Source organism: Moschus berezovskii, chromosome 8, assembly GCF_049115385.1.
Source record: "Moschus berezovskii isolate FMDL1 chromosome 8, NW_MosBer_1.0, whole genome shotgun sequence".
Lineage (NCBI taxonomy): Eukaryota > Metazoa > Chordata > Mammalia > Artiodactyla > Moschidae > Moschus > Moschus berezovskii.
Genome location: NC_142467.1, coordinates 43118232 through 43134642, shown reverse-complemented (window position 1 = coordinate 43134642; position 16411 = coordinate 43118232). Strand labels below are relative to the sequence as shown.

Genomic DNA, 16411 nt, shown 5'->3' with positions numbered 1-16411 from the left:
GTTTGCAGATGCTACCAATTCATCCTGATGGCATAGAGAGGGAAAGAGGAACCAGTACCCCAACCGCCTGCTCTGGTCAAGGTGTCTCAGTGTAGGAATTCTGGATGTATTCATTCTTTATCCTGTGACTCCCATCCTCCAGCCCCTAGATCTTTGACTCTCACACTAGCTGCCTTGTTCCAGTTTGAGGCTGTTTACTAAGCGTGGTGTGAGTGCTGTGAGTGGACACACAACATTCCATGTCAGCTGAGGCCACTTCACTCCCACGCCGTCATTCTTCCGAATCAGCTGCCCGGCCTTTGAGTTCCCCACTGCAGCCTGGGGCAGAGCCTAAGCGTGTTTCTTCTAGTCCCCTTGAGTGGAAAATAGGAGACAGGAATCTCACATCGACATTTGGAAGATTCCTCTGCCACAGCATGGAGGACAAATTGGTGAGGGAAAGGGGCAAAGTTGTTGAGTATAGTTAGAAGCTGCCCTAAGAATCCAGCAGAAAGTAATGCTAGCTTGACTGAAGGCTGATGACTCCACTGGGACCTTGGCCATTGGCTGCTGGAAACTAACACCCCACCCCCACCCCACCTCTGTGGCCATGCCAATCATCACTGGGCCCTGTTTACAGAAGAGTCTTTTCTTAAAATCTCCGCCTTCCTGTTAGAAATTATATGCTGCCATAGTTCTCAGATTCTAGGGCACATCTTAACTTAGAACAAATTAAAACACAGATCTGGGCTCCTCTCTGAGGTTTCTGAGTCAGTAGGTGTGAGGTGGGGAGGAGAATGTGTGTGATTTACAGGTTCCAGGAGATGCACAGGTTGCTGGTCTGAAGTGCCCAGTTTCAGAACCACAGAGTGAGAGCAATGGTTCTTGCCAACCACTCGGAGCATTAAAAATAAACAAATAAATAATAAAATCAGATGCCCAGGTCACATACCTCAGATCAATTACCAAGAGACCTCCTAAAGGGTGGAACTCAGGAATCAACATAAAAATTCCCCAGATAATTGCAGTGTTCAGTTAGGGTTGAAAGCTACTATCTAGAGGCTCCTGGAGGACATTATCATTTGTAAAATACTGTGATTACTCATTTAAGTGTTCCTGAATCTGATCAAGGGTCAGAAACATACTTGGGAAAAGACAGTAGATGGCTCCTGGCAAAACACAAAGATACTCACTGAGCTGAGCTATTAGGTTTAGGGAGCATGGTATTTGCTGTCATCTCTTCTAGTCAGACCCAAGTCAGTGGTGGTATTGGTGGTGGTTTGCGAAGGTGGGTAGGGAGCATGAGCTAAGTTAGGATGGGGAGTCTCATTAACCCACAAAATATTAAAACCTGACCATCTGTACAAGGTCATCTAGTCCCACCCCATTTTCCAGATGGGGACACTGAGGCCCTGTACTGATTCTAGATCCATAGCCCCCACCCACCCATCCCCAGTTTCTAAATCTGAATTTAGTCTGCTGGTCATTAAGTTATTTTAACTTAACATAGAGGGGAAAGCCAAGCCAAATAAAGAAGCCATTTGTGTGCTGCTAGTTATTTCCTTCCTTCCTTAACCCTGCCACTCATCTTGGAAGCAGGAGAGTGAGGCAGAAGGCTTGCTGCCCTGGGCAGGTGGTTCTCCAAGTGCTTGCGTGAGAGGGGGTGCTTTTATTAACTGCTCTATTTGTGTGAACTAACATTGGAGGAACCTAGAGGCTGTTGAGGACAGGTCATAAAACTGGTATTTTTCCCCCCTCTTAAAGTAACATCAAGAGAGTCAAAATATAAAGCCTGACTACCTGGAAAGACTGCACCTATTTCATGAGTAGCTACTGCCCCAAACATACCAGGAAGAATTTTCCGGCAAATTTCTTTCCGCCCCAGCTGACTTCCCACACTTCTTCCCGGCCAGAGGCCTCTCACTGAGGGGCACATTCTTTCCATTCAGTCAATGACTGCTTGTTTCAACCTCTTTCCACGGTTCCTCACGCTACTGGCTCTGAAAGTGTTTAAATAAACCTGTTCTTACTGAGGAGCCAGTTCCCATGGACTATATACTTAGAGAAACTGATCTGGACTGCCTTAGTCACATCATCCAGGGACTGGCCCTGTTTGAACATCCACATTATTCACTTTACCTTACTGTGATGAACTCTTGCCTGTTTCCAAAATTAAATTCCCCAAGCAAGAATTAAGATGTGACACTATGCTCATCTTTCAGTTCAGTTCAGTCGCTCAGTCGTGTCCGACTCTCTGCGACCCCATGAATCACAGCATGCCAGGCCTCCCTGTCCATCACCAACTCCCGGAGTTCACTCAGACTCATGTCCACAGAGTCGGTGATGCCATCCAGCCATCTCATTCTCTGTCGTCCCCTTCTCCTCCCGCCCCCAACCTTTCCCAGCATCAAAGTCTTTTCCAGTGAGTCAACTCATCACATGAGGTGGCCAAAGTAGATACATAATGGTGAAAAAATAAAAAATAATTAATAATAGAAAATAATAGAAAATCTGGGCCTTTTAGAGAGAGGTAAGACAAAATGATGGCATGATTCCACAGACTTTGTTTTAAATGTTTTTAAGTCTCAGAAGTGCCCTGAGATTGAATGGACTTCCTTAGGTGCAATAGTGAGTTCACCATCACTGAAGGCATTCAAGTATACTGTGGACTTGTGACACTACAAGTACAGTGTCACTACTATAGCAGTGACACTACAGAGATTAAACCATGAGACAGAGAAGCTGTGGTCTCTAAAATAACTTTCACTTGTGAAACTAAAACAAAATGGATCAGTGACACCAATGCAATAGATGGATTCAAAAGAAATTCTAAGACTTATTTTGATGATTCACGTGTCACACCCATATCGTCAGTCCTAAGAAAAAGGGGCACATTACAGTGTGAAAAGGCCATCTTCATCTTCTGTTCCACTGAGGACATCTTTACCTTCTCCACCATCATCTAGCCTGTAAAGAGAGAAGAGAGCCTGCTGGTGAGAACACCAAGAGCAGCAACCAATGGCTGCTGCTAAATTACAAAGTGACTAACCAGGGGCTGTTTGAATTAAAATGGTTCAGAGTCCATCCAGTCCAAGCCTCTTATTTCACAGACGGGAAAATTGAGGCCACAGGAGATAAAATGCTTTTTGCCTATCTATTATAATAAGGAGATTTAAAGTTCTTGTGTTAGCAAAACATAAAATCATTATCTAATTGTGTTTGTTTACCAGGAATATCTCCAAGTATGGCTTTGAAAAATTATCTTCAGTTCAGTTCAGTTCAGTCATTCAGTCGTATCTGACTCTTTGCGACCCCATGAATCACAGCACGCCAGGCCTCCCTGTCCATCACCAATTCCCGGAGTACACTCAAACTCATGTCCACCGAGTCGGTGATGCCATCCAGCCATCTCATTCTCTGTTGTCCCCTTCTCCCCCCACCCCCAATCCTTCCCAGCATCAGAGTCTTTTCCAGTGAGTCAACTCGTCGCATGAGGTAGCCAAAGTATTGGAGTTTCAGCTTTAGCATCAGTCCTTCCAATGAACACCCAGGATTGATCTCCTTTAGAATGGACTGGTTGGATCTTACCTTACTAACCCTCAATTTCCCTACTTATTAATATTTACTTATTTAAAGATATTGTAGTATTGATGCAGTTATTAAGCGAAAACAAGTTCTTAATCACAGTTTACACAAAATCCTTTCATTTCTTTTCCAAAAAAGCTATGTAACAAAACAGATATGGAAAATCACTTTTCAGAGACTCTTCAAACTGTTTTTTAAAACAGACAAAACAAAAAACTGGTCCTGTAGGCAAGAACACTGGAGTGGGTTGCCATTTCCTTCTCCAATGTGTGAAAGTGAAAAGTGAAAGTGAAGTCGCTCAGTCGTGTCCGACTAGTAGCGACCCCACGGACTGCAGCCTACCAGGCTCCTCCATCCATGGGATTTTCTAGGCAATAGTACTGGAGTGGCTTGCCATTGCCTTCTCCGGTAGCCTAATTTGGTAGAGGAATTAAATCCCAGGAATGAAACTGTTTATGTTTTTTTCATTTTCATGCTGCCAATGCTCCTTCAATGAACTCCAGTTTAACAATGACCTTTTGAAGTGAGTCACCCAGAGTTGAGCAAATAATGGGTAGAATGGCATATCACCTTCCTTTTTTTGTGTGTCATACTTCTGTCAATGCAAGCGGCTAATATATTTGCATATTGGACAAATACCACAGTGTTATCCAAGACAGAGGTTAATGTAAGCCGAATCCCCACAACTTTTTTACCTCTAAGGCCACATCTCTCCAACTCTATATTTAATCAGAATGCAAGCCCAAGGCATTAAACCACTGAATAGTATCTGATCGTTTGCAACAGCTTGTACAATCATTACAGCAATCAGTTATGCAAAATGAATTACCTGCTGTGTTTCTGGAAACAATTGGCTTTCACGAATTTCCCTGAAAAGACAAGGCCATGTTAGAAGCAGAGTAGCTGTGCTTATGTGAACAGAATGCTGGGGAAGCACAGAGCAACCTTATGAAGAACAGAGGTGATCCAAAGGTGGGAACTTAGGAACTGGACTTGGCAGAGAAAGCCACTCCTTTCCCAGCTCAGATGATTACTTCTTTTGGCCCCTCATTACTGCCCACCAATTACAAGATTGTTTCAACATTACAGACAATGGTTTTAAGTTCCTTATTTTTGGCCACGCAGCATGGCTTATGGGATCTTAGTTCCTTGACCAGGGTTTGAACCTGTGCACCATGCATTGGAAGTGCAGAGTCTTAACTACTGGATCATCAGGGAATTCCCTAAGCTGATTTATTCTTAAGTTACTTAAATTCACTTGGGTTTTAAAACTCTTCCTTAGGACATATACCCAGAATTTCCCAAACTGTAACATGACTTTGTATGACGGTTAACGGCAAATGTCCACTAAGCTCCAAATTTCCTTTTGCAGTGTTCACTAGGGATAGGTGTAGAGACACACAAGTTTCACTATTGTTGCTCAAACAGGCTGAGATGATTATTGCTAGTCAGAGATCCCCACTTACTACCAGCTTCTATTAACAACTATAGAGAAACTACCCCCCCCATTTTTACAGGACCATTTTATGTGCCTGTACTTTGCATGAAAACGATAAACCCTGGTTCATGACTTCCTTATGCGTTGTTTTAAAACTTTTTTTTTTAAGATGGGGGAGGGTAGATACAAGGTTGTGGACCAGCTGGAGAATCTAATGACAATCATGGACCCTGCTGTTGCTGCTGCTGCTGCTAAGTTGCATCAGTCGTGTCTGATTCTGTGCGACCCCAGAGACAGCAGCCCAACAGGCTCCTCCATCCCTGGGATTCTCTGGGCAAGAATACTGGAGTGGGTTGCCATTTCTTTCTCCAATGCATGAAAGTGAAAGTGAAGTCACTCAGTCGTGTCCAACTCTTAGCGACCCCATGGACTGTAACCTACCAGGCTCCCCAGTCCATGGGATTCTCCAGGCAAGAGTACTGGAGTGGGTTGCCATTGCCTTCTCCTCATGGACCCTGCTGCTGCTGCTGCTGTCACTTCAGTCGTGTCCGACTCTGTGTGACCCCATAGACGGAAGCCCACCAGGCTCCCCTGTCCCTGGGATTCTCCAGGCAAGAACACTGGAGTGGGTTGCCATTTCCTTCTCCAATGTGTGAAAGTGAAAAGTGAAAGTGAAGTTGCTCAGTCGTGTCCAACTCTTAGCGACCCCGTGGACTGTAACCTACCAGGCTCCCCAGTCCATGGGATTCTCCAGGCAAGAGTACTGGAGTGGGTTGCCATTGCCTTCTCCTCATGGACCCTACCCCCTGAAAAATACAGATGTGAACACTTCAAGGAGTTTACAGGTTCCCTGGAGTTCTCTCGCTGGATCTTAGGTTAGGAAGTTTTACTTTAAGCGAACAAAGAAGAAGAGTAGGATGACTCACGGCTCTCTTCCTGGAGGTGTTCCCAACCAGAAGAGTCCTCCACCCCAAGACAGTGATAAGACAGTACTTCCCACTTAAGGGAGTCAGGAGGATGAAATGAATTAGGAGATGTCAAAAATACAGCATCAGAAAACACACAGAGTAAGTGTCCCATAAACAAAGGCGCTCTTATTTTATGTTGTTTTTCTTTCTCAAAACATAAACTCTATCAGGAGATGATGCTCAAAGCCTTCAGCACCTCAGGGAGAATGAATTTACCTGTTATCCTCCTTGATAGATGAGGGCAGTGATAGAAGTGGGACTCTAAGGAATGGGGTGGGGGGAGAGCATACAGGAGCAGGAAGCAAAATCCACCCACTCTCAGATCCTCCTGGGCTTCACCCCACCTGGTCCTGCCCTCCTTACCTCGAAGAAAAAACGCCAGAAGCAGTGCCAACAGCACGAATCCCAGGGAGGGAGCAACAATCATGAGCAGCTCGTAGTTGCTGGTCATCCTTATCTGGTGAGACACAGGGAAGCCCACTGGCCACTCATTTCCCAACATCATCCTCCCCGTTTGCCGTCACCAGCACACCTGTCAGTGGTGTCACCCTCTCCCTGCAGCCCACCACAACTTGCCCAATGCATCTCAAGGACAAAACCAGCCTTACAAGTTAAACTTTACAAAAAAAAAAACATCTTGGAGAATCTGAAACATTTTACCCAGAGCCTGCAAATTTTCCTAACTCTTAAGCATCAGGCAGATTGCTGTGGGCTGTGCTCTCCACTGTCAAATCACTTTGCCATCAGTCACCGAAATCCTTTCAGTTCAATCTACCCTGTTCAGTCCTTCTCCTGGCTGACTTAGACTTCTAGAGGTAACCAGGTAAAAGAGAAAGTGGAACTCGATTTCAAATTTTCTGCAGCAGTGATTCTCAGCGTATAGCCAGGGGATCCCTCCATGAGATCAAAATGATTTTCAAGACACATTATTTGCTATTTTTACTGTCGTTCTTTCATGAGACCTGCATTGCAGTTTCCCAGAGGTTATGGTTGTATGATCTGTGATATGGAGGTGTCGAGGCTCTGATGATGTAATATGAAAGCAGACATGAGATCGTCTATCCCTTACTGAGCCAGACATTAATAAGACTTGTAAAAATGTAAAACAATGCCACTTTTCTCACTAATATTTTTTTCATTCAGGAAAATGTAGGTTATTTGCTTTTGTTTTCTTGGCCACACCACACAGCATATGGGATCTTAGTTCCCCAACCAAGGATCAAACTTACGCCTCCTGCATTGGAAGCACAGCGTCTTAATGCCCGGACCACCAGGGAAGTCCTAGGAAAATGTCCTTATTTTTCATAAAATATTATTTGCGTTAACATATTTGTTATCCTTTTTAATGAATTCATGTTGTTTTTTAATTTCTCAGTTCTAATTTTTATGAATATAAAGGGGTCCTGACACCAAACAGTCTGAGAAGCACCGCTCTATGGGCAGCATCCACTTCCCTGGGGGCTACACCAGGTCCCATTGGCCAAGCCAGGCTGCATCCCTTTAACTTCCAGTCCCTTCTCTTACAAGGCAGTAAAGGCAGCACAATTACCTCTCTTTGAGGAGACAGAAAGGGAGGAAGGAAGAAGGGATGAGACTTTCGCTTTTCCTTTATAGGCTGTTTATACTGCCTGAAGGATTCCCATGGAGCAGTTTGAATCACTTTTATAATAATAAAAATGAATGATGGATAAGCTCAGAAAATAAGAGGAATGCTGGTGACAGGTGTTGATGCTGTAGGATGTCCCTAATCCTGGGCCACCAGAGGGGCCACATAATAGTTTCAGTGTTTTTATATATATATACATTTATTTATTTATTTTTTCTTTTCAAAGCATCTGTACATATAGAAGTGGTGATATCAATGTCATTTCTCCCAAGAGTGTCTACAAATCCTCACTATTTCATAACGGTTGTAATGCATTTTGCCCTTGGATAGATATGCTCCCCCTAATCCATTTCTGCAAACATTTATTGTGGATCTTAAAGCTCTAAGTCATATACTTCAAAATACTTCACACAAATTTTTACCTGTTCTGGTTCGACTTCATTTTGCACTAGAAATGATGTCTCAGGTGCTGAGGAGAAAGAGAAAATAATGCTTATATTTCCTATGGGAGCATAAAATACTACGTCCTGAAACATTTTAGTTGATGTGCTTAATCTTTTAATCTCAGTTTTCCTTTTTTGCATAATTTATTTATTCATTTTTGTTTTGATATGTTTTTTTTTCAAGGAAAAAAATTCCATTAGTTACTGCCGCTTAAAGTAGATTAAACTTTACAAATATTACCACATCCATTATCAATATGGCTTCCAATTATTAAATAAATTGCCTGTAGTAATACAGCTTTCCACACCTCCACAAGGACAGAGTAAAGAGAACACCAAGTCACATCTCGCAGACCCGCCACGGAAGCGGCTACGTCCCCTGCTTTTTTCTGCTCCTATATAGGAAAGCATTTGCGCTTGTGACAGTCAGTAGGCATAATCCCACGACAGAGTCCTCTACCAAGCTCTCATGTTGAGGGGGCTTCAATTTAATGGCTACAGGGACTGGAAGTTCGTTCCCTCACTTTTGGCCTTAGCTCCATCCTTGAATTACCTTTCTGGTTTTTTGGTAGCAAGGCAAGGGGACACAGACAGGAGGCAGAGCCGCTTCCGCGATGACTTCCGGCACCTTTCCAGGCGGGCACGTACCTGTGCCTGTACTGTACAACGGTTCTAATCACATCCACCATTACTACACATTCGGCTCATGGTTTTTCCCAGTGCTCTCAAGCTGGGTTTTGTGGGGTATTTTTTTAACTTTTTTTTTTGTCATTTTTCTGTTTAATCATGGTCCCAAAGGCAGAAGGCAGTATTTTATCCACTCAGTCACACAGCTTGTGAGAGGAAAGGATGTCTGTGTCAGGCATGTTAACATCAACCGAAATCTGAGATCGAGTTTTTCCACTGACATTCTTAGCACAGCACCCAAAGCAGTATAATCTAGCCACGGTGTGACTATTATGAGGTACGGCTTATTGCAGCTGGAAATCAATTATTCCCACGTGGTGGGGGGGGTTGTTTTTGCATAATTTATTTATTCATTTTTGTTTTGATATGTTTTTATCTAAAGCTCATCTACTGTCTAATATCCCCCAGGAGCATCTCCATTTTATAGATGGGTAGAGTGAGTCATTAGGCCACCAGGCAATTGAATCTAATTTTTCTTTAACCACAAGTAGTAAATTCAGGACTTTTATCCTGAAAGAAAGTTTTTTGGTCTATCAGTTAACAAATTTTTATTAAGCGTTTATAATAGGCCAGTCACTATTCTAGCAGTACTATCGACCTTCTCAATGGAATTTACAACTTAGTTGTTGTTTAGTTGCTAAGTCTTGTCTGACTCTTTTGCGATCCTATGGACTGCAGCCCGCCAGGCTCCTCTGTTCATGGGAATTCCAGTCAAGAATACTGGAGTGGGTTGCCATTTCCTTCTCCAGGGGATCTTCCTGACCCAGGGACTGAACCCTTGTGTCCTGCATTGGCAGGTGGATTCTTTACCTTTGAGCCACCAGTAAAGACTCTTCAGTAAGTCCCTTACAACTTAGTACAGACAACCAAATCTAAACAAATACTGTGAATAGCTGGAAAAGTAATTGTGCTAAACTCTGGGCAGAAATAGATAAGATATTGGAGGGATATATCATAAGGATGGCTGACCTATTCTCAAGGGTCACATTCTTGAGAATGTGAAATTTAAGCTGAGGCATGGAATGATTTATTTATAACATAGTTGAGTTCAACCAGGAAAAGAGAATCTACCAAGTGCTAAGCATGGTTCTGGGCATTATAAGAATGAAGAGATGAATATGGCATGACCCCACCCTCATGAAATTTACAGCACATTCGAGAAGGGTTGTTGTTCAGTAGCTGAGTCGTGGCCGACTCTTTGTGACCCCATGAACTGCAGCACCTCAGGCTTCCCTGTCCCTAACTATCTCCTGGAATAGATAAATCTCAGATAACTCAAAGCTGAGTTAGCCTCAGAACTGAAATGAATCTCAGATAACTTAAAGCTTATTCCTCCTCATGATACTGGGCCATTGCCTGACCCAGTGTCAGCAGATTGGGAAGAGCAGATGTGCAAGGCAGGGGGAGAAATGTGAGGAGCTCAAACTTAGAGTCACTGATGGAAGTTACCCCAGGAACAATGCAAACACTATTTGCATAATAAGCAGCTGACGGATTTGAATCTGAATCAAACTGGGGAAGAGGTTGGAGCTGGAGATCTACTTTGGGAGACATCAGGATCCAGGGAGCAGATACAAACCTCAGAGTGTACAAGAAACCCAAGGGCTTCGTGTTCAGAAAGAGGAAGTCGGAGGAGGTGGAGAAGGATAGGAAGCAGGCAGAGAGCAGGGAGTGAGAGCAGTGTCCCAGGGCAGGGGACAATGTCCAGCAGGGATGCAAAGTCATCTGTGCAAGAAAAACTTCCCATAGAAGCAGAACACAGAGCCACATGTTGAGGAGGCCTGAATGTAGCAAATATCTAGTCTAATCATTCTTGAAATTGATCACTCTTTCCCCCAAGCTTCCTCACCCTCAAGGCAAAAGGAGAAATGTGACAAATTTTGTAAGGTTTCTAATTTGATACAAGAGAGCATGTTTCAAGGGAAAGTGACTTATAGAAGGCCTGCTGCTGCTGCCAAGTCGCTTCAGTCGTGTCCAACTCTGCGCGATCCCATAGACAGCAGCCCACCAGGCTCCCCCGTCTCTGGGATTCTCCAGGCAAGAACACTGGAGTGGGTTGCCATTTCCTTCTCCAAAGCATGAAAGTGAAAAGTGAAAGTGAAGTTGCTCAGTCGTGTTGACTCTTAGCGACCCCATGGACTGCAGCCTACCAGGCTCCTCCATCCATGGGATTTTCCAGGCAAGAGTACTGGAGTGGGTTGCCATTGCCTTCTCCATATAGTAGGAGCAGAAAACTTTGAGGGGGGAAATTCAGCATGTTTTCATAGCCTACAACTTAGTTAACGTTTTTCTCCTAGCTATTATTCCCTAGAGCTGGAAATTTCAGGTAAATATTCAAAATTCCTGCCCTGGTCTGACAAAATCCTGTTGCATTACAATCATTTGTGATGGGTAAGCCCGAAATGAAACTGAAACCATCAAAGAGAAAAGTCAGCCTGGGTCGGTTTTGTCGGAGGTGATCTGTACTTTAAATTGGAGTCTTCTAAAGGGAGACAAACACTGCTGAGTGATACCAAACAGTACTTTCTCTTCTTCTCTTTCTCCTTTTCTTCCCCCTCTTTCTTCTGCAAATGCCAGAAACCCGAATGGAAGCCCTCATAGGACTGCAGCGTTACACACCAAAAAGCAACAAGAAATGCACATCGATGGGTGGCTTTTCTTGCTCGTGAACAGCAGCAATGCCAACGGCAGGGGTGGGAGCCGGGTGCAGACTACTGCTTCTTGTCTTCTGTGTTCTGCTGACTTCCCACTCTTAAGGCCCTGAATCCTGCCACGAGCACATTCAGGCGAAGGCAGGGGCCTCCCAGAACTTGCAAGAAAAGCAATTGTGTCAGGGAGAAACTGTAGTAGGTGGAATATTGTCCCCACACCTGCCAAAATCTTGTTGAGTCCTGCCGCAGGCCACAGGTGCTAGGCCTTGCACCAAGGCCATAGAAGCAGAGAACAGAACCAGGGTGACTTCTGAAACTGATTGAGCCCCTTTGTAACCGTTGCCAAAAGCACCCCTGATCATCACTGAAAAGCTTCCTAACTTCCAGTTAGGCAAAGATGCACACTCCAGTAAGCACCCTTTGGTGCCCCAACCGATTACCTAACTCCAACCTTCCAGCAGAAATTTTCTTTGTCTTGAGGCTATAAAAATCGGCTATTAACCCATGAAAATGGTCAGGTTGGCCCACCGTGCTTTCAGTGCCCACATTTTCAGATCTGGGGCATTTCAGAAGGGAGTGAGTTCATTAAGAACAAAGAGCAGAGAGAACATGGCACTGCGAACACAGTGGGCAGACCTCCTGACTGCCTCAACCATCATGTGCAAGCAGAACCGCATCTTGCAAACTTATCTAGAAATAGGGTCTTTGCAGATGTAGTTATTTAAGGATTTTCAGATGAAGTCATCCTAGATTTAGGAGCGGCCCTCAAAGATACCAATGGCTGGTATCTTTCTAGGAAGAGAGGAGGACACAGGGAGACACAAGCAGAGAAGGTCATGTGACTACGGAAGCAGAGATGGGAGCGATGCTGCCATAAATCAAGGAATTCCCTACAGCAGCAGAGGCGGGAAGAGGCAAGGAAATATTCTCCTCTAGAGCCTGAGTTCAGAGAGGACAGGGCTCTGCTGACACCTGGATTTCAGTCTGCTGGCCTCCAGGACTGTGAGTGAATACATTTCTGTTGTTTTAAGCCACTTAGTTTGTGATGCTATTACCATAAGCCACTCCAGTACTCTTGCCCAGAAAATCGCACGGACAGAGGAGCCTAGTAGGCTGCAGTCCATGGGGTTGCTACTAGTCGGACACGACTGAGCGACTTCACTTTCACTTTTCACTTTCACACATTGGAGAAGGAAATGGCAACCCACTCCAGTGTTCTTGCCTGGAGAATCCCAGGGACGGAGGAGCCTGGTCGACTGCCATCTATGGGGTCGTACAGAGTCAGACATGACTGAAGCGACTTAGCAGCAACAGCACCGTAGCCCTGGGAACCTGATGCAGGAATGAAAGGGAACTGACATACAAAGGATGAGAGAGCCTACAAAGGCATCAGGAAATGGGTGCTGAGTACACATAAGAAGACTAAATGGAATTGAAAGGCCTGGTATTTAAGCTCAAAAGAGCATTAATCTGGTATCATATTATTACTAGCATTCCACTGAAAATTGAATCATCTGGAACAACCCTGCAGGGAAGATGTTGTCACATATTGCCAGTGAAAAAACTGAGGTTCCAAGGGTTGAGCAATGTGACCAAGGTCAGACAGGTTGAAGGTGGTGGGGCTGGAATTTGAACCTGTCAGATGGACAGCAACATCTATGCTCTTAACAACCTTATCACAATGGAGTTCAAGCACAACTGTACGATGCAAACTGCATGTTGCACTGAGGCAAGAAGGAATGCTCAGTATAATGATTTGCATTCAGTCTAGAAAAGGGATGGTCCAGAACAGTGGTCTCCAGAGAGGGCTCAGTGCTCACCTGGACTGTGCAAGGCCATCCACTGGGAGTGGGGAAATTGAGAGCTCCTGTTTATATTTAATTAAACTGAATCCTTGCAACATTTATCCGGGAGGGATATATTTCAGCATGTACAGGCTAGGATGGAGGTGTGGTTGAACAAATTGTCAATAAATGTTTACCGCTTGTAATACATTGTTATTCTGGTCAAGAGGGAAAGAATGAGTAGCTTGGAGACTATGGTAGGAAGAGGAATGACATCCAAAGTTATCATGTTCTAATCTTTCAAATTTGTGATATGTACATGGCAAAAGAGACTTTGCAATACAAGTAAGTGAAGGATCTTGAGATGGGAAGATTATCCTTGGTTACCCAGTGGCCCCAGTGCAATCACAAGTATCCTTATAAGAGGAAGGTCAAAATGCCAAAGTTGGGTTGCGTGATGATGGGAAAAAAGGTCAGAGAGAAAGATTTGTGGAGGTGTTATGTTGCTGACTTATAGATGGAGGAATGGGTCCAAAGCCAAAGAAAGCAACTGACATCTAAAAGCTGGAAAAGACAAGGAATTCGATTCAGAAGCCAAGTAGCCCAATTGAGATTTTGACTTTAGGTTCTGACCTCCAGAGCTGTAAAAAAAATCTGTGCTGTTTTAAGCCACTCACGCTCAGTCAGTCAGTCGTGTCCAACTCTTTACCACCCCATGGCCTGTAGCCAAACAGACTCCTCTGTCTGTGGGACTACCATTCTGGTAAATTGTTATAACAGCAACAGAAAACTAACACAGAGACACTGGCTTCTGAGATCTTCCTAAACAGGGGGTCTGCACAAGGGAGGAAAGAAAAGTTACTTTTTATTTACAAGTTTTTTGTGTGCTTTGCACTTTGTCCACGTATGTGTAGCATCTACCTTAAATGAGAAAAACTGTAATAACAACAATGAAAGAATCTTAAAAATTAACCACGCTTTTCCCAGGTAAAGGCACTCACTGATGCTTCTGATTAATATCTGATCTTCCTACAGTGTAAGAATGTATTTACACAAAAATACCAAAATTAGGACCCCTTGGCAGCCAGATTCTCACTGTAAATTAATATGGTTTGCTGGTTTAATTTTAGGCTCTTGAGTTCTGGGTATGCATGGGTACTCTGATAAAATGGAATTTCTGTTAAAAAATCAACCCTAGACCTCAAAGCACAGTGCGACTGCCAATCAGCCTCCCTAACACTTTACCACCACTAAATATTTCCCCCAGACTTCCTGGCTCTGTGACCTTGGGCAAGATATTTTCTCTCTCTAAGCCACAGTTTATTCATCTGAAAATGCTGCTATTTCACCAACTGATTTTGTTATGTCCCATTTTACCTTTATATCTCTGGATAACTTTTTACAAAGTATTTGAATGACCTGAGAAAATTATCATTACATACTAATTTTTTAAGGATATAAAGCTATACTTAGTATAGGGAATGAATACGTAAATACTTCAAAATATATATGCAAACACATACATTCCTCTTGTTCCAAAAGAAACCTAAAAAGAAATCCAAAAGGCTAACTATATCTGACTTTGAGTGGAAATATTGTAGACAATTCAATTTTTTAATTAATACTTTAAATGATTTCTAAATTTTCTCAAATGTGAAAACTTTATAAAATGTTCTGTGTTGTTTAGTTGCTAAGTCGTGTCTGACTCTTTGTGACCCCATGGACTGTAGCCTGCCAGGCTCCTCTGTCCATGGGATGTCCCAGGCAAGAATACTGGTGTGGGTTGCCATTTCCTTCTCCAGGGGATCTTCCCAACCCAGGGATCAAACTCTTGTGTCCTGTACTGGCAGATGGATTCTTTACTACTGAGCTACCAGGGAAGCTCAAAATAGTCTGTGTATCTTGTGTCAATTACTAGAAACTCTGCAAAATGCCTTAATTAAGGGAAAACTTTTGGAGTGTGTGTCATTTATCTGAAACCAGACCACAGTGACATTCTAAGTGAAACTTTGAAGATAGCTGTTAGAAACTCATTCACCTGCAGCCAAAGAAGGGGTTTGTGGTGCTATTAGAATAAAGGTACCTCTCAAAATCTGAGTACTGAGGAATATAAAGATGAAATAGGATATACATATTAGTTGCTTTAACAGGTCAAATATGTTTTTATAATAATGGATGCAGATAAAAACTGGTGAAATCCAAGTAAAATTTGTAGTCAAGTTAATCGTATTGCAACAATGTAAATTTCTTCTTTTTGATAATTCACTGTAATGTAAGATCTTACCACTAGGGGAAGCTGGAGGAATGTATAGATCTCTCTGTACTGTTTTCTGCACGTCTGTGGGAGTCCAAAATTATTTCAAAATAAAAAGTTTTTTTTTTTAAATGGCTTAAATACCAGTCATTTTATATAGCTCAATCTAATCTATGCATGATATGTAGTAGCCTGGAAGTAAAGACTTATTGAAAAAAAAAATTGAATGTACTTTAAAGCACGGTTTAAAAGAATATAGAGAGAATGACTATGAAAACAATTTGAAAGTTTTAAAAAAATTGCTGTTATACTACGTTGTTAAGGGGGAAAAAATGATCTGAGAGGACATAGCACAAACTGTTACAGTAATTATCCCTTGATCTCAATCATTAGGGCGAGGATTGGGGGAAATATTTGAAAAACAAGAAACTTCCATTTTATAGTTCTAACTTTTTCTTTTACAAGAGCGTGTATTTATTTCATAACATGAAAAATAAAGTTTAAGCTTTAACAGTATGGCATGAAAACAACCTTTCTCTTCAGAGGACTTCTCATCTAGTAGGGTAGGGGGTGATGTTCAGTGCACACTCTGGAAAATGAACCTATGGAGATAAACTCACAGCTGCCCTTTCTAAGAAACTTATCTACTATCTGGACAATGTAGATTGAGCCCTGCAAGGGATGGTCTAAGGGCCAGATCTCCCTGCCACCTGTTTTTGCACAGCTTCAGAGTCAAGAATCCTTTTTATATTTTTTAATGGTTGGGGGAAAAAAATCAAAAGAAGAACAACTCATAACACATGAAAACTGCAGGCAATTTCTATTTCATTTCCATTGATACGGTGCTGTGGAAGCCTGAGGCATCATTTGCATATGTGTTGTCTCCAAATGCTTGAGCAGTGCTAAGGCAGGGGTAAGTAGCTGTGGCAGAGAACAGCATGGCGGCTTGTAAGGCCTGAGGATTCACTAGCTGGCCATTCCCAGAAAAGTTTGCTGACTACTGGTAAGTGAATCTA

At 43.0% G+C, this 16411-nt stretch overlaps 1 protein-coding gene across 2 annotated transcripts in view; it reads right to left on the bottom strand.

Moving 5' to 3' along the window:
* Nucleotides 1-2498: 2498 nt before the first annotated feature.
* TIMD4 (T cell immunoglobulin and mucin domain containing 4) overlaps nt 2499-16411 on the bottom strand; it is a 30256-nt gene continuing 16343 nt past the window's right edge. For both annotated transcript variants that reach the window (XM_055429996.2, XM_055429997.2), the window contains 4 exons: nt 7999-8045; nt 6334-6427; nt 4394-4433; nt 2499-2946 (listed from right to left, as the gene is read on the bottom strand). In XM_055429996.2, coding sequence (XP_055285971.1) covers nt 2874-2946; nt 4394-4433; nt 6334-6427; nt 7999-8045 — 254 coding nt within the window. In that variant the 3' untranslated portion in view covers nt 2499-2873. The remainder of the gene's footprint in view (nt 2947-4393; nt 4434-6333; nt 6428-7998; nt 8046-16411) is intronic.